The sequence below is a fragment of the Zootermopsis nevadensis genome, unplaced genomic scaffold (assembly GCF_977971745.1).
Source record: "Zootermopsis nevadensis isolate Lab colony 2312 unplaced genomic scaffold, Znev_1.0 Znev_ptg000027l, whole genome shotgun sequence".
In the NCBI taxonomy this organism is placed as follows: domain Eukaryota; kingdom Metazoa; phylum Arthropoda; class Insecta; order Blattodea; family Termopsidae; genus Zootermopsis; species Zootermopsis nevadensis.
The window spans coordinates 7,009,094-7,036,280 of record NW_028259159.1 but is presented as its reverse complement, the minus strand read 5'-3'; the positions used below and the strand labels follow the sequence as shown (position 1 = coordinate 7,036,280).

General features: G+C 44.8%; 2 protein-coding genes across 2 annotated transcripts in view; one reads left to right on the top strand and one right to left on the bottom strand.

Annotated features, from left to right (window-relative positions):
- The first annotated feature begins 47 nt into the window (after positions 1-47).
- Positions 48-10,351, top strand: LOC110832391 (neprilysin-1-like). Its single transcript, XM_087356332.1, has 18 exons — positions 48-691; positions 2,616-2,716; positions 3,103-3,264; positions 4,260-4,343; positions 4,661-4,857; positions 5,695-5,925; positions 6,007-6,111; positions 6,328-6,472; positions 6,642-6,759; positions 6,867-6,975; positions 7,178-7,354; positions 7,515-7,618; positions 7,763-7,821; positions 8,531-8,585; positions 8,661-8,728; positions 8,975-9,105; positions 9,187-9,360; positions 9,983-10,351. The coding sequence occupies exons 1-18, from the start codon at positions 684-686 to the stop codon at positions 10,157-10,159; spliced, it is 2,205 nt and encodes a 734-aa protein (XP_087212458.1). The 5' UTR covers positions 48-683; the 3' UTR covers positions 10,160-10,351.
- Positions 10,352-17,266: 6,915 nt separating this feature from the next.
- The window catches only part of LOC110832351 (polyamine-transporting ATPase 13A3), a 28,924-nt gene continuing 19,003 nt past the window's right edge, over positions 17,267-27,187 (bottom strand). The window contains exons 7-19 of the mRNA XM_022069269.2: positions 26,563-26,767; positions 25,898-26,096; positions 24,564-24,664; positions 23,150-23,353; positions 22,798-22,998; positions 22,513-22,698; positions 22,210-22,329; positions 21,830-21,983; positions 21,458-21,700; positions 21,131-21,267; positions 20,804-21,023; positions 19,822-20,549; positions 17,267-19,225 (exon numbers count right to left, since the gene is read on the bottom strand). Coding sequence (XP_021924961.1) covers positions 18,899-19,225; positions 19,822-20,549; positions 20,804-21,023; positions 21,131-21,267; positions 21,458-21,700; positions 21,830-21,983; positions 22,210-22,329; positions 22,513-22,698; positions 22,798-22,998; positions 23,150-23,353; positions 24,564-24,664; positions 25,898-26,096; positions 26,563-26,767 — 3,025 coding nt within the window. The 3' untranslated portion in view covers positions 17,267-18,898. The remainder of the gene's footprint in view (positions 19,226-19,821; positions 20,550-20,803; positions 21,024-21,130; positions 21,268-21,457; positions 21,701-21,829; positions 21,984-22,209; positions 22,330-22,512; positions 22,699-22,797; positions 22,999-23,149; positions 23,354-24,563; positions 24,665-25,897; positions 26,097-26,562; positions 26,768-27,187) is intronic.

Below are 27,187 nucleotides of genomic sequence, written 5' to 3'. Positions count from 1 at the left end.
AATCTTTGGTGTAATACATTCGCACAGGACGCAACAGAAAACAAAAACAAAAACAAACCGAAGATGCGATGATCAGTTCTGCAGTTGTAAATCTTGATTCAGCCTAGACACTCGTAAAATAATGGCTGCCTCTGACGGAATTCTCTCGATATTAGTATCTTTTTTACCAGACATCCCTTGATTCTGAAAGTGACAGCAATAACTAATTGACGTCTTCGTTCAGAAGCTGTCAGTCGCTCAGTTGGTCGAAAATTCCACAGACTTTTTTTTACAAGACCTCCAAATTTTTCCAAGTCTTGAAGACGGTCTACGTAATAAACTTAGGAGCGTACAGAAAACTTTAAAAAGTTTGAAAAGTACGTATATCTATTTGGTATTAATGGCGACAGCGTTATAAGAAGGTTTACCAAAAAAATAGACGCGAAGGAATATCAAAATGATTTAGGGCAGTGGCCTGTCGGATTGCGTGGTTTCGGACTGACATCCTGGTCACTTAGCAGTGAATTTCTTGATCGTGTTTGTGCCGCTCTAACGCCCAACGTCTCTTGTTCTGGTACAAGGATAGAGTGAGGGGGTCGCGACTTGCAGTTTGCAAACCGCCACAATCTCTGGCCACTCGTTCGGTATCTGCAGAGGTTTCGTGCGCTGCACCGGTCAGTTTGCTCTGATACTGCGGAGAGAAGATGATCAGGTACGTAGACAAACAATCTCTTTCTTTCGCTCGCTCGAAGTAAGTTTGTTGTAACCCTAAACGGACGGCAGACATTTGATTTGTTAGGTTAGGTTTCGTTGTCGAATACTGCAGACAATCGAGGGCACTCGAGAGCAACCATAATTCTGACCAGGTATTTTGTCCGTGGCGTGCTTTGTACAGTAAACGGGCTGTGTTTCAGGTCTCCTTTTCCGTGATTTTCTCATACCCTTTGTAGTTTCTGAGTGCAGTCCCTATGTTACGAGGGAAACTAGACTTAGAAAACTCCTTATATAGTCGTGAGTAAAGGTCATGTTGGCTGTAGAAAAGAGGTTTATCACACAAGAAGGCGTTCCTAAAGAACTGCTCATCACATAAAGTAATTATTGCTTTACACAAATCTGATTGTAAATTATTGGTCACTTGTAAAATCTGATTTTTTTCCGTCACGAATTTCGTTCACAGTTTCTCCAGGTTTTTAAAAGCGTATTCGACGACTAATCTAATAGGAATTCTAGCGAAACAATGAAGACTGAGCGGGAAAAATGTAAGTCTGTATAAGATAGCAGACTTGTATCAGCAACAAACAATGAGCATATACCAATGGGACATTAAAAATCGTATAGATAAACCTTGGGACATTTTTTAAACTGTGACGAGTGTCATAAAGGTTTCAGGAATTGATAAAACCATGTTTTTCGATACTAAACCCCTTCATTACAGGCAAGGAATGTGATAGTTTAAGCAGAATTTGTAAAAGAGCCATTGTTATATTAAAATAATTATCAGCTTTAAGCACACATCAGTGTGCATTGTAAGAGGGAAATTGTGTACTTCAGGTTCACAACGAAGAAGACAGACAAATGCCAACTGTTGAGCATGAAATATCCCAGACCAAAAACCGTGTGACGACGAACTTAAAGCATCTTGGCCTGACGGGTAGTAATTTGGGTGGAACGGAAAGACGACAATGAAAATTCTGTGCTTTGATAAGATACAGCGTAGTGGAAGGAAGGACAGGATTTTACTGACATTTTCATCACAATTATTATATATTACGTTCTTCATCAATATCAAAGCAATTTGTGATACTCAGATATCGTCAAGTTGGCAGTTCGTCTACACATTTTGTGTTTCAATGTTTATTACGAATCCGCTACATGTTTCGACCTTGACTGGTCATCTTAAGGTGCTTCTCTTTAAATGTTTTGATGTACAAATATAAATTAGCGGTTATATCTATTAGTTATCTGTTAGACGATGCATGTGGTGGAGTGTTAATGAACATTGAAACTATTTAGGATGAAAACTTTTTTGTGTAGATGGTCTGTCGACCCTACGATCAACAGGCAACGAGAATCGTCCCTTAAAACTCGCTGCCTTAATATTTTCTTAGACTCAGAACTTGCAAACCGCAGACATCGAAGTAAGGGAGGCTAGAGAATTGTAATTCGGACCGGAACACACGCGATTTTTGAATTTTCTAGGGAACGGAATACTATAGGCCTAATTTGCAAGCGTTGTCATAGCAACGTCCATGAAGACGGGAATCGCAGTCGATGCACGCAACAGCATAGGCGCATGTCTTCAACGTAAGATGAGGTTCAGTTCACGAAAGAGGCTGGTTCGAATTTCGATGCGATTTGAGAACTTTCCCTTATCACTGTCAGAAAGAGGGCGCAAACGTGCGTTTAATTTTTTTACTATATTATTTTTCTACGTTCTAACGCCGTGAAGAATATCAGCTTTCCGGAGAAACATACTTCAAAAATTTAATCTAAATCGATTGAGTAGTTTGTGAGAACTATGTTTTATTACAGAGTGATTGATAGACGTGTTGTTCGCGTTGTACTTTTGTTTCAGGCGAAAACTGTATCAACTCTTACTATACGTATTTTCTTTCAACTTCTGATCCCGCTTTTAGTTTCAGAATATGTTTGTTGGCAGCAGTGGCTGGGGTGACGCCGGGTGCCGCCGTCATACAGCTGGACGCCAAGTGCCTAACACTGAGCTGTCAGCAGGCAGGTACGGCCTTACGCTCTGATCCTAGGCAAAGTTTGCGATGCTCTTATAGGACACGAACACAGGATAAAATCTAAGAATTTTCATACAGCTGCTAATCATCAAGGAAAATTTTAAAATTTGCACTGGGGGCAATAGAACCACAAATAAAGTGTTTGCAGAATTGCTAACTTTTGAAAGAAAAATTTACCTTCCAGCAAATGAATCTTAACTTTGGAAAATAAATCTATCGCGAGATAAGACAGATACAACAGGGAAAAAAAATCCGAAATCTTACTAGATATGAAAAGTGTTCGGGCACTATATAGACAGTCTCTTAGAGGGCCTGAGCAAAACCACGAAATTGTTGATTAAAGACACCTGGTTACCACTTAGCTAACCTGTCGCAGCGGACGGCGTTCTTAGCAGTCTGGATAACAGAACGGATCCATGCGACGACTTCTACACGTTCGCATGCGGCCATTTTGCGGAGAGCCACGTGATTCCCGAGGGAAAACTGCTGTGGGACAACTTCCAGATCCTGCAAGAAGCCACGGACAACCGCTCCAGAGGTTCGTATCAGCGGAAGACAATTTAACGGGTCGCTTGCAATCCGGCGTGGGAGATTTTTGAACTTTTAAAGCCGGAGCCCGTCTGTGTAAAACATTAAGTATTCAGCCCGTACCGCTAAGAAAACACAACACTTCACCATTACGAAGATCGACTGGTTAACGCTGTTTATTCTGAGAGTCGCACGTGGTAATAAATACTCTCTGTGGGCGAAATACAGAGTATATTAAAGTAGGTGGTACGTATGATTACCACTGGGCTTTATATGGTTAATTGGCAGAGCAGAGTGGCCAGTTGCTGGCGATAAGGGGCATTCAAGCTTCCTGCACCAGAAAATCAACGCTGTCAAACCTCTTAGATCGCGTTATTTGTCGTGCGATAGTAGGCCCTTCAGCGAACAATCACAGATAAGATTGTGTGGCCTTCAGAGATTAAGCAGTTCCTGGGTAAGATGCACTTAATGTCAGGGTTAGTTTCCTCTAAGACGAGCATTTGATACTTTCCATGCCACGCACTAGAAACGTCGTGTGGTCTCTTTGCCCCAGGTCAATTTGATGTTTGAGGAACTAGTGAACGTACTGTCGACGTTGCAGCAATACCAAACCCCGCCGCCTTTGCTCAACGATCTGAGCCAGTTCAATCCATCTTTCATCTTCTTGAACTGTCTCTCAGGAATCTATTTTAATGTTATCTTCAAATCTCGTCTGAGGTAAAAGTGGAAATTTTACAAGAGGTTTCCTAACCAAAATTCCGTATGCATTACTTTCCGTCATCACGGACTCCATCAAACCCAGCACATCACATCCTTCTTGGTTTTGCTTTTTGAGAAACAGGTTTAAATAAGCAGGTTTCTTTTAGCGAAGAAACCAACCTGAGTAGGATTAAGCATATTTCGATTTTCCACATTCGTTCTTACCCAGACTAGACATGTATTCGTATTCTTAGGTGATTTTATTGCATTTTGATTAGGGTCCTCGCTTGTCTTATGTTCATTCAGATATCTTGAAGGAGCCCGAAGCGCCCGGAGAGCCGGTGGCTGTCGCCAAAGCTAAGAAAATGTTTGCGGCCTGCATGGATACAGGTAACCTAGCAAGGGCATTAATGTTGTGAGCTCCGTCTGCCGGTCATGGATGGGTCCAAATTACTATTGGCATTTCTCGTATAGTTCAGTGTTGAAATGCCCGTCGGTCAATCAGCTTCAATTTTTAAATTATATTTATGAATTACATTATTGACTTCATAAAAGGCTTTATGTATCTGTAAGAAAAATAAATCTGATTCCATAAACATCAGGCACTGCTATCCTCGACATCTTGTGCCAAGGAGGGCATGAGGTAGAGACAATTTTAAGATAAATTTTAAGATGAGCATTGCAGTCATCCTGTGATTGGCTGGCAGAATCGCAGGACAGACGAGGTCTGCGCCCCGTGCTCGAGTTTTTGCAGCAGTGGGGCGGCTGGCCAGTGATCAGTTCTGACTGGACTCCGCTGGACTGGCAGAGGATGGGTGACATCGTAGCCGAGTTCGCCGTTCCCTTCATATTCAGCATCAGCTCCTTGGCTAGCCTGGACAACGCCAACACAACGGCGGTGTATGTAAGTGCTGGCTCTGCATAACGGGGAGAACGCATTAGCGCGGTTCGTTATAGCGGAACTGTACTTCGGTAATTGACGCAAAAAAAAGACGCTGTCATTTGGGCATAATCGATAAAGCTTGTCAGAGAGCAGAGATTGCAGGTAAGATGTTACTGATAGCGATAACCACTTCAGTTTCATCAGATTACGCTAACAGAACAAGAGATCAGATATTTGACTTTTAAAGAGATGAAGTGTTCTGGAGCTCCGATACAAGATTTTATCATTTACCACCCCACAGACACAGGGTGTGAGTGGATTAGTTTGCCACGGCACTTGTGTTATAAAGGCACCCGGCTGGCCTAACACTCTGTTATTGTCCTCAAATAAGCAGCCACCTCCCCAATCCTCGTCATTCATTGTCAGTAGCTAAAACACCTCGGACCATAGAGTTGGCGACTGTAATCTTGAGACTTGCGGGGTGAAGGAGGAGAGATGGCGCCTGCCTTTAACTCTTCGGACTTCCTGCATTCCTCGCAAGTCTCAAGATTACAGTCGCGTACTGTAGGAATGGACTGTGCTGCTAAATTGATTGCCTCATTATTTTTCGTTTGTATCCTCTGGTATTATAATTCGCAAACGGTCGTCATAGCCACGTTCTTAAGGACTTCAAGGCTTGCAAGTAGGCGTCAGACTCTTCGACGTTTATGCGGCCACGGAATATGTGAAATGCCAATTAATAAAGTCGATAAAGAGATTCGACCGCTGGACGCATGACGTGAAAATTTGACGCAAATTGAGCAGCGCTCGATGTAAGTCGGGTGACGCACTGACGCAGTTCGTTTTTGCCGCGGGTAGCTTGACGCTCCGTCACTGGTGCTGCCTTCACCTCTACTTTTCAACGTGGAGGAACCGGACATCATGCAGGAGCTAAGCAGAGCGGAGGGCGGCGTGGAGGACCTACCCTTCACGAAGTACCTCATAAGAATGGCCACCCTCTTGCGCGACCACCTACAGACAAACGTCTCCGACGAGAGTGTCCAGAAGGACATGGTCGATGTCGTCCTCTTCATGCAGAGCCTGTCGAGGGTGAGTGACAGGGCGTTCTTTGCACGGAGGGTCCAGCAGTCGATGTTTGTAGTGGTTCAGGATGATTTCTGTCTGTTCCAGGCGTCTCAGGCTTTGAAAGCGAATAACACCATCAATTCCAGGGGCATGGCCTGGACAATCGGGAGACTGGACCAGTGGACTAAGGAGACGCTGCAGAACACGTCCGTGAGTCTAATGTCGCCCTCAGTATCACCGCGTGACGCTAAATACGCATGTAACACCGACAGTCTCTTCTGTTTTACTGCCATTGGCCAAAAGCGAAACGTCTTTGATCTGCTGTTTCTTGCAGTCTTTCTTAAGCGACTGAAAGAGGTTAGGTTAGGTTAGCATCTCCACGCGGAATGATTTCTGTCGCCACTCCTCACTTCGCCTGTCTTGCAGATGGACTGGGTTGAGTTCCTGCAGAGGGCCTTCGGCAAGTCTGGGGTGGCCGTGAGGGCGGAGCACCCTGTGATCTTCCTTGCAGGAGAGAAGAGTCTCGCGAGCATCATCACGTTCATAGAGGGCGCTGATCCTCGCGTGCTGGGTCAGTACAGGGGAAAAAAAACATCTGCGTGAAGAAGGTTGCATAGAAACTGGTCGTCACATCTAGCCCAGGGAGGGATTTTTCTGCGTTTTAATGTTATTTGTACTTGGGGTTTTAATGATTTTTCTCAGTCTCTCTCCGGGTGAATACCTCTAATCGTCTGTTGCAGTTAACTACGTGATGAGCCGATTGTTAGTGTTTCTGACACCAGAGAGCAGCAGGGAGATGCGAGACGCCGCGTTCACATTTTACGTGCAACAAGGATACGTCACTGACGACTATCCCAGGTATGAGGCGTTCTTTACGAAGTAATCGTGGAACTTCCTGGAACGCGTCTGTTACAGTATTTTTTTTAATGATTACAATTCACAGCTGTTCGCTTTGTTCCTGGCAGGTGGCTCTACTGTATACACAAGGTCCAGGACTACCCCAACGTGGGTTTCAGCCATGCCGTGGCCTATCAGTACAAGACTAAGATGGCGAATCCACAGATACTCAGAGAAGTACGTTGTTTAGCCGCAAACAGCGCTAGTGTAACTTCTTATCTGCAGATTTTTTGTAATTTGACTTTACTATTTATAAATCTAGTGGGTTTATTGAATGACAGAGGAGGTTAAAAGATAACATTAATATGGATCATGTGGAAATAAGTTGTGGCAAGTGGATTATACAGGTGTTGAACAGTCTCGTTCTTTTCTGATCCAGGCAGATGAAATGGTGAGCGACCTGAGGGCCGCGTTCCACGACCTGCTCACGGAAAACGATTGGATGGATAACGTAACGCGGCAGTCAGCTGACCGGAAGGCTGAAGCAATGTTGGTACTACAGGGATTCCCCACGTTTTGCGACTCTGGCGCGGAACTCGACGAGTTCTATGCGAAGGTATTGGTAATTTGGTGTTCCGAAGGATTTTGAAAATGTTATAGTTCCACTCTTGGCCTTGGCAGTCGCCAGCTGTTCCTTCCTTGAGTCCGTCGTGCCCCTCACATTTAAATGCTAGCATTTAGGTGACTCATGTGACACCAGATGTCTCTGCTTGCAGATCGAGGTTGATCGTGACGATCATTTTGGCAACGTGGTACGTCTTCGCTCGTTTATGCAAGCTACAAATTTGGCAACGCTGGGCAAGGAGCGGGATCGCAATGAGTAAGTCACTTGTTCGAGTGCCATTGGAGCCCCACAGACAGGGGCAGAGCCTCCTGGATCGCTCCTTTTGCCTGTCACATTTGCTATCAAGAAGGGTACGTAACTCGTGGTGCGAGAATTGAGGTGGTCTGCGTCTGTTTACAGGTGGACACAGTCGCCTCTGGTGGTGAACGCCTTCTACAACAGCCTCAACAACCGTATCAGTAAGATGCTTTTGATCGACTCGTTAGCTTAGGTTAGGTTAGGTTTAGTTTAGGTTATGTTATGTTAGGTTAGGTTAGGTTGGGTTAGGTTAGGTTAGGTTAGGTTGGGTTAGTTTAGGTTATGTTATGTTAGGTTAGGTTAGGTTGGGTTAGGTTAGGTTAGGTTAGGTTGGGTTAGTTTAGGTTATGTTATGTTAGGTTGGGTTAGGTTGGGTTAGGTTAGGTTAGGTTAGGTTGGGTTAGTTTAGGTTATGTTATGTTAGGTTAGGTTAGGTTGGGTTAGGTTAGGTTAGGTTAGGTTGGGTTAGGTTGGGTTAGGTTAGGTTAGGTTAGGTTGGGTTAGTTTAGGTTATGTTATGTTAGGTTAGGTTAGGTTGGGTTAGGTTAGGTTAGGTTAGGTTAGGTACCGATCTCTTTTGTACCTTCTGCCCCTTCTAAGGTTACAGTTTTGCTGTGGCCATTTGGAATGTTGGAACTGGGGCGCTTTCAGAAAGGTTGCAATTTGCTCGTCAGTGTTTGTGCGTCACTTCCGTCCCCTTTGACGACGGCTACTTCATTAAAAACCTGATTTTGGTGACCGGCTGACGTGGTCGAAAACTGGATCAGCGTCCTCATGTAAAATTATTTCCTAATTTAAACTATTCCAGCCGCGCCACTGTTTTGTTTAAATTCACTGTTGCCTAAATGCGAAACGATTTCTGTTTTCCAGCGTTTCCGGCCGGTATGATGGAAATGCCGTTCTTCAGCGGAAAGGAATTTCAGAAGTAAGTAAGTGGAGTGTAAATTCTGGAGTGTCACGTGTAAACCACGGGGCTCTGACTCCACTCTCCATGTTGCAGGTCCATGGATTACGCCAGGATTGGAGCCATCGTCGGCCACGAGATCACGCACGGATTCGACAGCGTAGGTGAGTGACGTCACAATTTTTGTGCGCCTCGTTGTTAGACCACGCTGTATGGCACTACAACATGGCGGTACATGGCATTAAGTTGCGTGTCTAATAACTTAACCTGATTTTATGAAGTTCGGAGACCTTATAGGCCACCACACTCACTACCTTCATTATACAATAAGCTAAATAGACTTGAGAAAAACACAAATTGCGTGAATATCAGCCATGAGCGCTTCAAACGAGGCCTTCTGTGCTGTGCAGGCCGGCAGTACGACGCGTTCGGATCGGCGTTCGACTGGTGGAGTAGCGAGACGAACGCCAAGTTCGAGGAGCGGGCTCAGTGCTTCGTGGAGCAGTACAGCAACTACAGGGTGTCCGAGATAAACAAGACGGTGAGCATCCTACGTGCACGAACGGTCCTGTGCTACGAAGCCCAGTGACCTTGAACTTTACTGATGTGCCCTCGTCCGCAGGTGGACGGACAACGGACGCTTCGAGAGAACATCGCGGACAACGGCGGCGTCAGGGAGGCCTACAGGGCGTTCAGGAGGCTGAAGGCGCGGCGGGGCGTGGAGGTCTTGCCGCCCAGACTGCCTGGTTTGGAGCAGTACTCGGCTGACCAGCTATTCTTCATCGGCTACGCCTCGGTAAAGTAGAGTACTGGCATCCCACCGAGTAATTTTTTTACACGGATGACGAGTGAGTGCATCGCCAGGGGTGTGTTGCATTTTTTGTCCTGGGGGGGGGGGGGAGTGTACGAACCGAAAAGTGAATGCCAGGGTAGTTTAATTTGCAAGACGCTCCCGTCAACAAAAATGTCCAAACGCGAATGAGCTAATATTCTGCTTCAAGAATTTTAGATTTTCAGATTTCCGTGAGCGTGATTAACCTTGACTATAATCAACCGCACGAAACCTCGTGATAAGGGAAGAATCGATAATGACTGTTTGCATTTCGGTTAAGATAATGTTTTTGGTCCAAAAACAGCAGCCATGAATAAAAAATTGGCAGATCTTGAGATAACGAACGGGTTGAATGAACACTCCCGACCAAATTTAATTTGTTTTTCTTCACGTTAATTTGAAAAGAATTTTTCTTCGAATCGTCAAAGAGAATAAAATAATTAGAAGTATATTTGCTTTTCAATTCCTGTCAGTCTCGCTACAATTATAGACTTACGTAGCCTAGAATTAACTGAACTGATGTGTTCTACATGCGATTTGCAGCACGACCGAAGATTAACTGACGATCTGTTTCGATTTCCTTCAGATGTGGTGCAGGGCTGAGACTTTGGCTGGCCTCGAAGCCATGCAGCAGAAGGACAGTCACAGCCCCAACAGATTCCGTGTGATTGGCTCCCTCTCCAACATGGCGGAGTTCAGCGAGGTCTTCCGATGTCCCCTGGGCTCCAGGATGAACCCCGAGCACAAGTGTGTCCTCTGGTGAAAACGGGAGGAACTATTATTCGCGACGCAGAGTCAAGGTCACTCGAGTCGTGTTTCTGAGGCAACGGAACTGGGATTCAGAATTATAATTAATAATATTGTTAATGCTTCAAAATAAATTGTCAGCGGTGTTACACCAATCATTTTTGATTTCTATTTCAAATGACAAATAAAACTGTAATTTGTGACGTCATATTGCTGACTCATTGACAGGAGGAGGCCAAGAACAGATACAGCACAGGGAAAATAAGCGAATGCAATAAAAATATAATAATAATAAAATGGCCCTCGGAAACTCCCCTCCGAAAATATTTGCACGTGCTGAACTACTTTGTGGAAAAACAATTGAATTTCTGAGAGCGCTCGCCGAGAGTCATTTGTTATGCGCATGTAGCATGCGCGGTAGCTTCGTCTTTTGTCGTCCGTGCTGTACGCAACACGAAGTTGGAGTTGAAGGCGTGTGTGGTGTGGATTGAGAAATATCTTTCTTGGGTGCACGTGTGTTATTGGCCGGTTCATCAAAATCTATGAAGAGGAAACAGGTAATGTAATTTAATATTGATTTCAGTTGTGAACCCGAGTTATTCTAACTGCTCGCCATTCCACGCTTGAAAGTGCGCTGTTACGGTGAGGTGTCTCAATATGGCCGTAGGTCAACGTGTTCTAAAATGTGACCGGGTCTGTTTGCAGTGACGCAATACAAGAACCGCTTTTAAATATAATTCGTATAGTTCGTTTCTGGTAAATAATTACGTTACGGGAGCCATAAATTGAAATTACGGGCTTACGTTCTTTATTTATGCAATGGAGGGGAGTGGTTATAAGACGGTCATTTCAGCAGGCGACATGTTGCAAGTCTGAAATACTACGTCACCAGATTTGTGACGTCATGTCGTTCCCAAATTTGTTCTGTACAGAGAGAGGGACATTATTATTATTGCATATGAATGTACAATTGACGTAGGTCACAAGACTATTAACACTTTAGGCTATGTGGCTGATTTTAAATTACAATTAGGAAGAAGAAATATCTGGGTATTGCAATTGTGACCTGTGATTTAGAATAGGTAAGCACGTAGCACGCAGCTAAAATACACGTAATTAAATGTATAAAATTGCAGTAACAGTTAAGTAAATTGAATAATCTTATATCACTCGCGTCATGAGCGAATATTTATAAATCGTCATTTGAATACTTATATTGAATATGAAGAATTTAGGGCAATTCTTAGTATCTTTAAGGCCCCATGGCAACTTTCTCGACAGGAGTTTTTAAGCCTGAAATTCGTCTAAAAGTACGTTCTTGAGCAATGCCCCCATATGGTAGTCTCTTACGAAAGAAATGGATACAGTTCCCCCACGATATATTTCTGTAATTACATCAGTGCAATTTGATTAGTTTTGTAAGTTAGCATTTAATTTTAATAAAACCCTTCATTAGTAACTGATGCCACTGCTTGATTGCTGTTAGGCCTGCGTCTGGTGTGATATCTTAGGCGACACTTTGGAGCCGATGTTGTGGTGATTTCTGTTCACGATAGAATCGCCATCCACTTCTAAGCTGTGGCCCTCTTAAATCAGCACAGCGTTAGAATGGATGACTGTTCGTCCGGACTTGTGCTGTCAGTGCGGGTTAAAATTAGTTTCCTCTCACGGGCCCACTGGCCTCGAGATGCCCGTCTTGTCCGGAATTTTGTTTTCTGTAGAGATCCGGAAAAATCTTTTTCTCCTCCCTTCATATTTTTGGATTGTCTTTCGAATTATGGCACCTCGTAGTCTCGTACGCAGGTCGTCTCCTTAGTTTTGGAGGAACCGATTGCCCTAATCTTCGGTGTAGAGGCTTGTGAGAGTAGTCTTCTTTCCTTTTAGAAGGGGTTCAAAATTCTTCTGAGTAGTCTAGGTCCAGCTATGAATCGTATGCCTCGAGCTTCAGTGTAGAGGGACGTGTGGGTGTGGGGATTCCTTCGGTGAGTGAGCATGACGTCGTTGTCCTCTGCACAGAGGTCACTTGTCTGCAGTGTCTTCCCGGATTCGTCATCGTGAAGTTTCCCCAGCACAAATTTGTCTCCTTTAGCCCTCTGTCTGAGTTCTGGTGAGTTCGTAACTTAACACACCAGAGCCTCATTAAAGGTAACTCTTCGGTTGGTTTCAAATCGATCCTTCTGCGAGGATCGACTTTTTTCGATCAGAACCGAGAATTTTTAGACGCAGAAAAATGTCAGGCCAGCAACAAGCCACAGTTTGAGAAGTCGTCGATTTGTATTAACGTCCTCAAACAGTGGTTGAGGCACAACCAAGAGCCATCAAGTTTGTTTACTGCCTGCAGCCTCACGTTACATTAAGAAGCGATCACCAGCCACAATGCCTCGTGGCATTTGATCGAGACGGTCAATGACGTGGTTCTGATACTCCGCTCTATTTGACAACTGCAGTACTGGGTCCGGTCGTGACTCTGGAGTTCTGAACGGGTGTTCCCGTCCCCAGGGGTGGAACATGGGTGGCCTAATTAGCACCAGATCACCATTAGATCACACGTGGTCCATCCCCGGGGCGGACTGGTGATGATGCATCAAGAGACCTGATGGTGACTCCTGGCTTCTGCGTTCGCACTTATCAGACCTGCAGAGAGAGAGAGGGGGGGGAGAGGGGAGAGAGAGAGGGAACATGTTAGTAAATTACGGATAGCTTAACAGTTCTCGTGTTCTCGTTCTGTTATTGTCTCTGGATGCTGACTTTTCCGTTCCGTTGTTTCAAATAAGAGAGAAATTAATTTTAATACGAAATTTCAACAAAACCATTCCGACAATTCGTCAGTCATCAGATGACAGGGAGTTTTATCGATTCTTATGCTACTGTTCCATAATAAGCAAGTCATTCGAAAAGATGGTGTCATGGTAACCAGAACTCTCGATGAAAGTTCAGTTCCTCAGGGATTTCTACACCAAGAAAACATTTAATGTCGTGCCTGCCTTATATCGGACTTTATGAAATTAATTTACAACAGTCTTAAGGCCAGTTGGCATGCGCGTTACAAAACTCGCATGACGTGTTCTTACACATGCGATAGCTGTAACATGTCCACATCCAATGGCAATTATTATTGAAAATGTCAATTTTCCTCGATTAGCTCGAGGTTTGTGACAATGATTGATACTTTAGGGGATCGATTATTTTCTGAGAACGGTGTGCACGAGAGATATTGTGACATTAAAAAAAGGGGCGAAGTGACTAGAGAGTACAGGAAATTACACGGTGAGAAACTTCACAGTTTGCACACTTCACCAAATAACTTGTTATCACGACGAGAAAAATCGAGAATTAGATGGGTTGGGCGCGCAGCACGTGCGGATGCGATGTCAGAAATCGATACAATATCTTAGTTTGAGATGCTACAGAGAACAAAGCACTCGAAAGACATAGGCGTCGGAGAGAGGATAATATTAAAATGGATCTTAAGGAAATAAGGACACGCTGAACGGCCAATCACTATTTCTTGGTCGATATTCGCCACTGCACAGAACCCAAGGTGAGACACTGGTGATTTTCTGATTGTCTACCTAGTGACGTCACCTGCGGTACTGCGCAGTGAGTCTCGAAGGGGCGAGGTGCCCCAATCTTGAAGATAGCCCCTGACATGTCCTTGAAACGAGTGTGACGATATTCATAAAATTCTGCCAGATCAGGACGTTTAAATTTCTTGATCTGAAATAAAATTGCTGGAAATATTTCGCAAAATACAGCAACTTAAGGGAAGTTTTGTTAATCCTGACAGGCGTATGAAAGAGTGGCTCGCGAAGTTCCACAGCTCATCTCACGTTACAGATTTCGTCAGAAAACCTTTGTCGGCAAATGAAAATGGAGCTTCCGCCATTCTGAATCTCCTTCCAGCTTGGCCACGCCCATCTCATGTGACCACCAACTACACCAGTGCCCTGCTCAGCAACTCGAAGCCACCCTATCACAACCCTCACATTCTATGCCCTTTCCGTCCTTAAGGTAATGGAGCGAAAGATATTCCCACGCTCTGGAAGAGATATCCGGAGCTACGGAAAGTTTAGTTCCGGGTGATTAGGCCGGAACAGAAATGGGCGTGGCATCAGCTGCGAGAAGGTAATGATGGTGACTATGTCTACCACCTGCTTTGCATTTTACTTAAACGGCATTAACCATTCATCCTTGTAATGGTGAAGAGTTGTGTTTTCTTTGCGGTACGGACTGAATATTTAAGATGTATACGACCTTCAGAACGTTGACATGAGCCCCGCGAGTAAGGTCCAAGCAGATGTCAGACTCCGGCTCGAAGCACTCAAAAGTGTTTTTCCGCTACCACCGAAATGAAATGGCGTCCTCTTTAGTACGGAGTTCGATTCTCTTCGCCACGACTGCATTTTCTTTTTTTGGGGGGGAGCTTATTGTTTTGTCTAGCGACACTATCAGTGCATCAGACTAAAGGCTGTGGCGTTGAACATTAGGGCGATTCATGAGTAATGAACCTGAAAGGATCTGGAAGGAAGCTGTGGGTCCCTAATTTAAGGCAGGCCTGCTGTCTTGGTATTGGCTGAGAAGAACCACGAAATTTTCGGTCTCAGGTTCGAGAAACGTGACAAAAGCCTTCGGATAAACGCTGTTTTTTTTCGCAGGGTAAAGCTGAGTTATTAAGTTATTATATTTGTGCTGTGATGTAGCAACAGCTGAGGTATGTACCTGAGTCGTGCCTAGATTATGACTCTCAGTCTGTTACCCTAGACCAATGGGTCAATTACGACGCTTACATTGTGAATTGGAGGCCTCTGGATTGCATTAATGCTTTCCAGACCTCTCGAAGCAACGGGACACCTGTCCTGGGGCAAGAGCGGTCTATGTCCACTGTAAGCGCACTCGATTTTCACTGCGCGGTGCGACCGAAGCAACTCTGGATCTGGTTTGTGGTTGTTTTACGATGCTGTATCAATTTTGTCCGCTGCTATCAGTCAACTGATAGTATGATAACTGAATAATGACTTGGGAAGGGTGTGGAAGGAAAAGTGGTTGTGGCAAAGAGAGGCTGTGGAGAAACATGAAAATCTTCAGTCTCAGGATCGAGATTTGAGCCCGGGACTTCTCAATAACGAGCAGGATTGCCAATCTCTCGGTTTTTCCCACAAAGTCGTCTGGCGTGTTTTTGAATTGAACTGTTTATGGTTGAGCGAAATTGGTAGGCAGCCTTGAGGATGATTAAAGGAAGGAGGGACACTAATCAGCGGCTGACCGATAAGGAGCTTGCACTAGAAAGGCCACGGGGCTAGTCGAATTACCTCAGTCGTGGGAACCGAACGTTCATTAACGTGATGACAAGAGCCTGCTACTGATCTGTCCTAAGCCAACTGAATCCAATCCACGTCGATTAATCATATCCTTTCATCAAAGTCTAGGTCTTCCATGTAGTATCTTCCCTTCTGAAGAGTTTTGGATCAAACTATGTATCCATTCCTGAAATACGTCATGCGAGTTGCGAGGCCCACCCATCTTTCTCCGATTAATAAATTTTACCTGCGAAATTAAATCCTTCGTTAAATACTGCAGTGCATTGGTTTTTTGGCCCCTCGAAGCCGAAGCTCGTCTTAATAGTATTCAAGGATTCAGTCCGTACCGCGAAGAGAACACAACACTTCACCATTACGAATATCAAATAGTTAACGCTGTTTAAGGAAATAATCGCTGTTTAGGCTGAGAATCATTTCGAAGCACGTACAAATGCAAAATTAATAATCATTGATGGTTGAAGAACATGCAAGTTCTACTCACCACAGCTGCTTCAGACACGTACCTTTCGCTCACAGAACGTAACAAGTTAAAAGGGCGGTGGCAGCCGAAGGCCTGTCGCACGAACGTCAACTCGCAGTGTGTCGCCACTTGCGGAGGGATGAGGAAACCCCCAACCAATCAAATCACAGCTTGTAGATCGTACATCTGGGCAACGGGCGAATGTCTTACGTGGAAGTGGAGGTCGTCGCTGTCTGGTCATCCGAAAACAATAGGCGATCTGACTGATCTTTTAAGATCACGTGATAAGCAACGTAGCTGTCATGTACAGTGCGTGCATAACAAAGTGACGTCATGACTACTAGAAGTGCGTGTTTTTTTGGGAAGAAACGTCTCCTGATATTGAGGTTATCAATAACATTAACACAAATTTTCAAATTCTTCATTTTGGTTGATATCTGATTAGTGTTTACAACCGGCATTTTATACTAAACTAACATAAATTCAGACACAAGTTAGAAAAGTGAGTCTATTTAAAATTGGTCACGACCGATTTTCTTAATTATTTGCAATAATCTGTATTTGTGCTGATTTACCACGTTACGTAGATGTGTGGGAGCAGAGGCGGTCCTCCGTGCATTGTTAACCTCGGTATTACAAGGAAGTGAGTGATTAGCTTCACGCTTCGGCCCTTATGCCTCCGCTGGGCGGGTCCCACAGCCGGTCTTAACACAGCCGTGGCAAAGAAAAGATTTTCTCCTCCAGTAGTCCATCATGAAACCAGTTGCTTTATTAAGGATAGGCGAATAATTATTTTTACTCATAATAAATATGGCTTTTATTAAAATGAATTCGTTAATAAGCGAAATATTTACCAACGTTTTGACTGACAATCCTGCATTTCCGTCAGAGGACAGATTTGCTACGGAAAGACCGGAACCCCTGACAGTTGACAGACCCGCTTAGCAGCAGTGTCGGAGAAGATGCCGCCAGTGCTAGGCGCTCTAACTCTTGGGCTTTGAGTTGTTACATACACTTCGATCTATTCTGAAGGATTCTGACGATGGTGTAATTTTCTATACTGTTGTCATGGTAATAAATGTGGCAGAAATTTTATTTCAGTGCTGTAAACACCGAGAATGGGAGATACGTTTGTCGTTTCATTTAAATAAACAGAAAAGAGTTGTAAGAGTCAAACTTACTGGTGAATTCAGAGGGTTCCGAGTTCAAATCTCGGTTGAAAACTGATTATTAATTCTGCAGAGAGATAGTGGGACGGACTTAAAATAGCCTATGACCACTCACTCTCATTTATGTTAAGGTTAGGTTTCTCTTAGTGACAATAGAATTTGAACGATACTTCAAATATTTTTCTGTACGTGATAAAATTTTATTGTTGAAAAATAAAACATATGTATTATCGTGCAATGTACACCTTAAAAAGTTTATGGTCACTTCAAATGGACACGGTTCTGGAACAAAAGCACAGCGCTTTTAATGTCTAGCAGAACCTGAGTCCACAACAATGGTTGAATCTTGAGCAGTTTACGCAGGCAACAATACCTTTGTATATATACATACCTTCAACCCGTTCTTATAATTTTACAGACATACACATTACAAGCAATAAAATGTAATACACAATTATAATAAAGATGGCTTATTCCATCGGTACATAGGGCAGATGTGTTAAGAACAAACTGCATTTTCTTTAAAAATGTAGGCACATCCGGTTAATATCATAATCTGCAGCGCTGTTTTAGGCGACTTGCCTAAATCAAGTGCAGGACACGTCAACCACTCTCACGAAACGAAATCAGACGGCGTAAAACCTGCGGAAAAGCGTAGGAAAATTCAGATTCTTAAGTCTGATAAAAGATTTCTCGTTCTTACATTTCATTTTTTTTTTTTTTTTTTAACTTCAGAAGTAACTGTAAATTTTTGGAATACGTTTTTGTTGTTTAAGGTCAGAATCGCGCGGTTCAACTCCGGCGATCTAAGACGGAGACAGCAATGCCGACACAGGAACGAGCGAGTATCGTACATTTTCCTTTCTTCGTCAACTTTAAATTTTATCGTAGACTTCTAAAATTTAAAAATATAGGGCAGAGGAAAACACGTTCTCACGAAAGGTAACCTACGTCACAATATAGTCAGTCACCCGAACTTTAAATGAGCAAATAATGAAAGCAGATATGCAACAGAGTTCGTTTTAACTCCGTAAATATTAATCCTGCATATTTAGCATGCGGTCTGAATACTGATTAGTTCGATAATACAAGATTCATAAATAAGTCTTGTTTTATCTGTCAATACTTCGCTGCTCCGAGGGCAGAAGGGGGAAGTCCTCACAAAATCAGGCTTATTAATATTTTAAACTGCGTAAATGTTTGTAAGATTTTGAGATGAACGGCGAGTTTTGCTGTAATTACAAGTAACAATGCGCATGCGCCAGAGATTTAAAATTGTTACGGGGCACGAAAAGAAATATCAGTCCCTAAGAAGACATCAGCGATCCCAAAGTCTAATTTTAAGTTGTTAATATTTATGCTTCATAGTTCAATGTGTGAACACGTCATAGGACACAGACTGGCTGTTCTATATTAGTCTAATGCATATATTATATTCCGTTACGTGTATTGACCATGGATGAATTTTTTAGTGTTGAACATTTTTTTCCTGCTTTGTGAAGCTTCAACTTCATCTCGCAAGTGTTCAGTCTTGTGAACGAAAACACAACAAGTGTTTGTACAACACAATGTTTTTTGAAAGGTACACTTTGTAAAGGCGCGCTTATGTCACAAGAATTGACCGCATCGAAGGTAATACAACTTTAAGTACAAGGTGCTAAAAAAATATGTTCCTAATTAAATTAATTAACTAATCGTCACAGCATTATGACTGATGCAACGATTCGTTAAATTTGTCATTAGGCTATTAGCGTGTTAACGTTTATCCTCCATCGTGAGCCTTCCCTTCCCACGGGATGAGACTTCACTTACAAAGCCTGGTCGCAAATCTGACGGCGGACCAGAGGAACGTCTGGTCCGCCTTGGGCTTTCATGTGAATCTCGACGGTTTGTGGCGGTTCTCGTATTTCAGTGACCGAAGCGTTGAGTTTGATCGGAAGTTGAGAGGTGACAGGCGGCCATTTCTCGGTCGCGAGCTCTTTGTCTACGGCGAGATACTTCTTTCCCTCTGCACCAAAACCCGTCAGCTTCCTCCACCTAGGCCTGACGACCTTAGCCAGGACGTAGTTTACGACGAAATCCTCAGTGAACATGACCGTCAGGAAATGGATGACTGCCAGACAAAGCACGATCACCTGTAAAAGCACACACGTAACGAGTTAGCTTCTGAACTTGTCTTTCTGTTCGTCGCGAATCTTCCCCCAGAATAGAGTGTGCTGTCATCTATCAGTGACCTTTGCGATTATGATTTTGGTTGTTATCGATTGTGACTGCAACATGAGATATATTTCAATCCGTTTTTCCACTCGATTAGACGGGTCGGAATTATCTCCTCTGGAGGACTTTTGACAGCTACTTTAATGCCATGACGAAGGGGCAGTCAGAAAGTCGATTGCCTAACAGGCGTGTTAAGTCGGTAGGTTAGGTTAGGTTCTGTGACAAAGATTGACAGGTCCATCTCAGATGAGAGGCTGGTAGTCATCTGAGATTTGTGGGACACACGGCGGTGAGAAGGAAGATGGCTGTATTCCGGGTTGTTGCGCTGCGTAGTCTGTTGGACGTTTACAGACGTTACAGAGATCCCTGCTGCCTTCATCATCAGAACTATCATCGCCCTGATGATGAAGGCAGCAAGGACCTCTGAAACTTAGATAGTCTGTGAGAGTGCATGTCGCAAAAACCCAGAAGACAGCCATGTTCTGCCAGTTCTTTAAAACTTTCGTGTGTATACCTTGAAGTTGAAGACTGGTGGTTGGATGTAAGCCATAACGTTCAATATCCACTGCGCCGGGTACAACGTCTTGTACGCGCAGATCACGGTCATGATGACAAGAGACGCCACGAGGGCCACATTTGTGTGGATTCCCTTCCTGTAGGGCTTGCCCTGCGAGAACGTCACGGCCGCTGCAATGTACTGGAAGAGGGAAACAGAGTACACGGCGTAGTTCTCGTAACACTCGTAACTGTCCGGGTCTTTCGTGTACTGCGAATACCAGGGGAAGTCCCTGACCCAGAAGAAGGCACAGATCTCGACGGCCGCTACTACGACCACGTGCAGCGCGATGGACGCCAGCGGGATGAAGGAGAGGAGGCTCGTGAGGGGCGGGTCCTTGACCAGGGGCCCGTCGTAAGCCTCGGACTTGCCGAAGAAGAAGACAAAGTTGACGATGAGGCAAATGTCGATGAAGAGGAACTGCAGGTCCGTGAGATTGCTCTCCACGGAGTACAGAATGATGCAGGAGAGGAACTCGGTCAGCGAATACGCCACCATGAACTTGAAGATCCCTGATGACGTCGACAGGGCCGCCCGTCCCTCGCGGATCACCCTGGGGACGCACGAGATGTTCGCCTCCCGGGACGTGAACGGAGACGCCACGGACGATTCTGCTTCGGAGAGTGAAATTCCGGCGTGCGCCGCCTTCAGTGCGCCACAGTCGTTCGCTCCGTCGCCACACATTGCTGCAACCCGCAGTACAATATTTTTTTTTCGTCTTAAAGGCATAGTGGGGTCTGTGGCTTGTTGCAAGACATTTATTGGGGGAGCAAGGGTCCTGCTGATCTCTGGCTAAGAATACGTTCAGCATCAAATTCACACTCTCAAATCATCTTAATTTCATGGTGTACGGATACAAAGGTAGCTTTAACCTCGGTGACCCCAGAGGCCTGTAATCGTCGCCTCGACCATAGCACACTGAAATGTCGATTGAACTTACCCACGTAGTAGCCTAGTGACTGTAGTTCTTGTACCAGCTGCTGTTTCTGGTCGGAACTCATTCGCGCGAACACAGCTCCCCTGGTGCAAATGCGTGGAAGCAGCTCCGGGAGTCTGTCTCTGATAATGGCCCACGTGTTTCCTGTCAGCGCCAGCTTGAAGCTCGTCTGACCTGTCCCTGCCTCTACGTCATGTCGTCCGTTAGCTACCGGAGCTACCAGCTGAAATATACAGAAATCCTGTCAGCCACTTCATTTCGTCGCAAGTGTCGAATTGCCTTTCGCGTTGCTGCGATGGGCCGCTGCTTCCGGGAGCAAACGGGACTTACGTCTTTCGGCGAGGTGTAGAAGACCCTGGCGCGAGTGCCCTTGACCTCGGGAACGGCTGTCACAGTCACCACGGCCTCGCCAGGGGCGATGATGCCGCACTCCTTAGCCACGCTGACGGCTGTGAGGATGTTGTCCCCTGCAAAACAGTGCGAGCTACACTCAGCTTTCCTCGGTCGCCAAGTTAACGAAGGTGCCACGACATAGTCAGGTTGTAAATGCAAAAAAGCTGTCGTAACAATTCATTTTCTCCGGGTGTAAAAAAAAAGATGCAAACGGATATACGCGTAGACTGTGCTCGCGTGTGGCCATGGATTCGTGTTCCTCACCCGTGATCATGATGATCTTGAGCTGCGCCCCCTTCAGCACACCAATCACAGGCTCGGTCTCCGGTTTTAACCTGTTCTCCAACACGATCATACCCAGGAACTCCAAGTCCTGCTCGATCTCCTCGCGACGCATGCGCTGAATTTTGCCGTAGCTGCTCTCGGCCAGAGGGCGCCTGCCCAGGGCGATGACCCTGTAGCCCTGCTCCGTGTACTCCTCCAGCGTGCTGTTAAGGTCCTCAGGCACTACCAACAGATTACGAGTAATCGCGATGTTACGAAACACAGAGCGGAAGCGACAATATTAAGATGGACTGTCAGAAGAGAAACAAGAGGACTCTGTTTATGATTTGATCTCGCCTCGCCTCGCCTCACCTGTCTCGGGCCGTGACAGCGAAACGATCATCTCGGGTGATCCTTTGCAATACAGCACCAAGTCCTGCGACCCTAGGGCCCGTGTCACCACGCTCATGCGCTGTAGGGTGGACGAGAACTGGAATTGATGGAGCAGCGAAATCGCTGACGGAAGCTGTCGGAAACAAGCAGAGGATTACAGAATGCGCGCTTGTCTATTTCCGGGATGTCGGCACACACAAAAGATCGTCAACACATTGTACGAGTGTCGTACTCAGATCCGCTCAGTGCTTATCTGTAATGTGGTAATGCGGCGAAGGAACATGAAGGCAATTATGTACTGAAAGTTTTTGAGTCAACAATCTCCCGTCTCCATGGCGACGGTGTCTTTCATTACTCACCCCGTCGTCGTGGTGGTCGTTCGCTGTTGGACATTTGACGATGGTGGGGACGATCAGATCGTACTTCTGCTGATCAACCACCTCTGGTTCCTCCAGCTTCCAACCAGTCGCCTCGAACATCTGACATAAAAATGATCGTGTAATGACGATGCCACAACCACGAGTCAACAGACCTCGCCTGAAGAGGCTGAGTAACATTTTGGGATACTGGAAGCCGGCGATTCCCAAATACGATTACACCGGACTTTACAGGAAAACTTGTGGCATCAATGAACGGACATATGTCACAACATAGGCCCTCACCTTTACGTCTAGGGGATCTCCCGACAGTGCGCCGTCAATGAGCGTGAGGGAGTGGCAGGAGGCCATGCCGAGCTGGAGCGGTCCTCTGCTCAGAAGTTTCATATCTTTGACGACCACCTGAAACCGCTGCTCTCCCACTGGCAGAACACCCCACATGTCCAGCCCATCCTCCGTGAGCGTCCCCGTCTGCCAACAATCATCAACCAAAATGCAGTCTGCAGTCAGCCTACATCGGGTGATACGGACTTTAGCTCCATTAATACAGAGCCCAAAGACTCGCCTCACCTTGTCGAAGCACACGCAGTTGATGGAGCCAGCAACGTTAATTATCCTAGAGTTGATGCAATAGATCTTGCGGGCCTGCAGCCTGTTCTGGGCGTACAGCTTGCCCACTGTCAGCGCCGCTGGCAGGGCCGGAGGTATGACGATTGTTATCAGATCGAGGGCCTTTATCGCCACGTCGCCAGCTGGCACTGCCTTTCCAATCTGTGGGAAGAGACATTTTTCGCTCGTTATGAGGAACAGGGAACGCTAAAGTTACGTACGTTATTCCGATACTTCACTTCGATATAAATCGCAAGGCAGTAGCAATATGAACGCGCTGGCTGGCTAGGTGCAGCTGTTCTGAAGGCTGTACCTTGAGCACGAGGGTGTATACGAATCCGACGGCTGCTATAGCGGCCAGGATACCAATGAACTTGTAGGAATCTTGGTCGAACTTGAAGTCTGCGGGAGGTGGGTACAAGATTGACCTCACCAAACTGCCCTTGGCGGTGAGGAACCCAGTGCGCAGAACCACCGCGCGCACTCTCTCGTTTCCATAGAAACGTGTTTGTATTACCTGCGTTAAATGAGAAAAGAATTGTGTTTTGACGGAGTGAATTTATTTTGTAAGAGGCAGGACCACGCGGCGTCAATAGATAAAAATGACGAAGTGTGAAAATTAACTTCATTTCCGAGAAGAAACTGTGCCATTCATTTGCATTGAAACGACCAAAAGTGTTCACAGACGAAAGCGGGAATTATGGTTTAATAAGTTACAATAGACGCCACTCGTGGAGAAATAGGCGCACCTGAGAATATAATATTAAATATAGTGTGGACTGGATTAATCTGGCTTGCGACAGTCTCCAGCGGCGAGCTCTTGTAAGTAGGACAACAGACCATCGTGTTTTATATGAACTAGCTGAGTGTCTAGAAGCTTAATATTTCCACACCAAAGTTGTCACCCGCCAAGCAACTGAAAAGGTTTGAACTAAGGACCTCCATTATTCTGGATGCTACATGTTCAACCCATCTTACCATAACCCTCGCTCTACTGAGGAATACAAATTACGAAGCTCATACTTAAGAAATGTTTGTCAGCTAAAGTTATTTATGTTCAGGTGTAATGTGTATTACATAAAATTTAACTGCAGTTTTCGAATAATTAAAGGAGGTTACGTCACGTGTTGTCCGTTGCCGTCTTGTTGACGCTTTGAACGGCCTTTCAAATGAACATGGAGCGGAACAGTTGATTATCCACGTGTGTGAAACAAGACAAGGTCAGTTACCGGACACGTCGACTTACAGCGAACAAAATGAAATTCCTCGGTGGCAACAGCTGCGTGACGCAGTCTGATTCATCAATTCAGCAGGAAATAGTATTCAAAGAAAGAGGAAATCGAGTGTTCTATTTCAGATGGCTCTATTTTTCCACGTTAGACGCGTGGGTCTGCAAAAGAACTGTTATTAAAAAAACTACGCGACTTACATTTCTTACGGTACGTCTCCGTATTCTGTAATCTCTACGCTAAATGATGTCAGACATAACCTATAAGTTTTAGCGAGTCCCTACGTATGTAAATTTGTCATGCAAAATTTGAATTTACATTTGTAGTTCAGTCTTCAATTTTAACATCTGAAGAAGTGAGATTCCGTTTGCTCATAGCACGAAAGATAAAACCAATAACTCCTTTAGGTTTCGCTTTGCCGCCATGTTGTTTTTATGCGTCCTGGAGTAGTTACGTAGACCACCAGGCTTACAGACGCCACTGATCCAATCGACTCACCTTGGTGCCGCAGAAGAGCGTGTGGTTTATGTCTTCCTTGGGGTCGTAAAGAACGCCTGAGAGACGTGGAAGGGACGTCTTATTTACCGGCACACTCTCGCCTGCACACACAACAAAGAAGTGGCTCTGTAATCAGATGTACTTGCATCGAACCCCGTTCTCTGTCTTGTTACAGTACTATTGATTGTCTTTATAATTTAACAGCTGTTCATCTGAGTCAGAAACTCCTGCTTTGGAACCCAGTGGTTCATTTATCGCGATCTCCTGAGCCAGCTACATCCAGTTCGTATATAAATCCAAAGCTCATCTAAATATTATTTAAGAGATCGTTCCGTACCGCGAAGAAAACACTACGCTTTACCATTACAGAGATGAACTGGTTAACGCTGTTTATGGAAATGATCGCTGTTTGCAGTGTTAATCATATCAAACCCATGATTACAAAATGAAAAGTTGATGATTATTAAAGCAGGTGATACCCGAGTTTACTAGTCACTGGGCTCTAAAGGGTTCTCAGGTGTTTCTACGTTGTTATGCGTAAGGTTATATCTTATAGGGCGATGCAGTGGAGATCTTGAAACCGAAATGGGTTACTTGGAACATAGTCTCATACAGTTGAATCCATTTTACAATTCCACCACCTACTTATCTTAAATCAATTTTAGTATCAATCCATCTATACCTAGTTCTTATTAGTTGTTTTCTCTTCACTTCAGATTTACTGAACAAAACTACTATTCGAATACCCTGTCAATATTAAGTGAGCGCTTCAAATTATGAAGTTCGTGAGATCGTAATTTTTTAATTGCAAACCATCGATTATGACCCTTACGACCGCAGCGAAAGGCGTTTTAACTCTGATAGGACAGCAATGACGTTGTCTGCTATTAATTCCCGGAAAATCATGCGCATTTGCGAGATGAGAACTGATCGTGTGTTGTTCAAACCTCGGTTGCTGGCAGCTACAAATTGAATTCCAGGAAGTAACCAATAGGAATATTCTCGTGGAAAATCCTGTGATACGCGAGGCCACTCGGTTATCTCGTCTGACTGGCTGCGTCGTCGTACGTTTCCCCGGCAACAACGAAACACCAAGGACAGACCTTGAAAGGTGTCTGTGTGACCTCGTGTCACTATTATTTTCGAAAGGGTTTCTTCCTGTTAAAGAACAACTTAAGTAAGAAACCGACTGACTCGATGGTACAAGGTTTTTTGATTAGTTGTCACTCTCTGCTCTGGGGCGAGAGAAGGGTCATGTTGCCATCCCGAGGGCGGAAATCGAATTGGCCTGTGCCACGAAGCATTTGAGGTTTTCCCCTCAGGTCCTTGGTTACCTGTTAGCATGCTCTCATTGACAATGCAGGTCCCACTTAACAGCAAGGCGTCGCATTCCATGTTGCAGCCGTGGGTGGGGATCGTGATGACGTCACCGGGTACGAGCTTCGTCGTCGGAATCTCCTCATACCTGTCGCCGCCCCTCCACACGGTCACTACGTCGCAGGAGTGAACGGTGTCGTGCAGACTTTGCTGATTCTGGGACGTACAGGGTGATCGTATTATTAGTGAACACAACATAATCGACGTGAGCAGCTCTTCGATACATGCGACTGTACTGAGCCCAACGGAAGAAGTCCATATAACTCTCTCTAGTCATTTCGTCCACAGGACTGCCAACACTTTGCATTGGCTGACGAGTGTGAAGGGAATATTACAGTATTGAGACAGATAAAAGCCTCTAAGACCAGTTAGACTCCTTTCTGCATCCTCAATATAACCATCCACAATGCTATTACCTCATATATGTATGGCACCGATTTATACATTCGGCTGGTTATAAAAAATACAGGGTGTTTGTTTTATTATGGAGACATGTGCAGCATTATAATAAAATGGTTACGGGGGTAGAATCTTTTTAATGTTATCACAAGATCACTAGAGTGAAGAAGGCATTTAGGCTACGTCTGTTGCACACATGTTGAAAGCAGTGAGTCGCACTTACCTTTCGTGTCTGTAGGATGGTAGAAAAGACGCCGAAACACGTCATAAGGACGATGGCAATAAGGTAGTAGTAATAGCCTTCCGCGGCCCACACGCACAGTGTGAACAACTGGAAGATGTAGAACGGGTTGATGACTTCCAGGAGAAGCAATTTCCAGAGACTTTGCACCTCCACTGGAATGTCGTTAAAGCCGTAAATGATTTGTCTGCGGAAGGAAACGATGCAAGTTCGATATTATAACGATATTGATAAAACGTGGGCAGGCAGGTTCGTTAAAAGATGATAGGTTGTCCCGTAGATCAAATGGATTCTTAATCCTTACAAATTACTCGCTACATTATAATGTAGTTTTTTTTTTTTATCGACGGAACATTTTTGTGACAATACAAAAGTGTTAACACTTGTACCTGAGTGATATGAACAGCTCAGGATACATAAATGTTAAGACATCTTAAAGGTTCAGCAGAATTTAAATGGAAAATGTCACTGGTCTCGAAGTAATGGACTATCTTTAGAAATTTCCGTACATTGGCCCTAGGTGGAAAAACAATTTTGCGAAATTTGCTGACAGATAATATTCACTTGACATCCGATAAGAAAAACTATTTCAGCTTGAGCGAAGGTC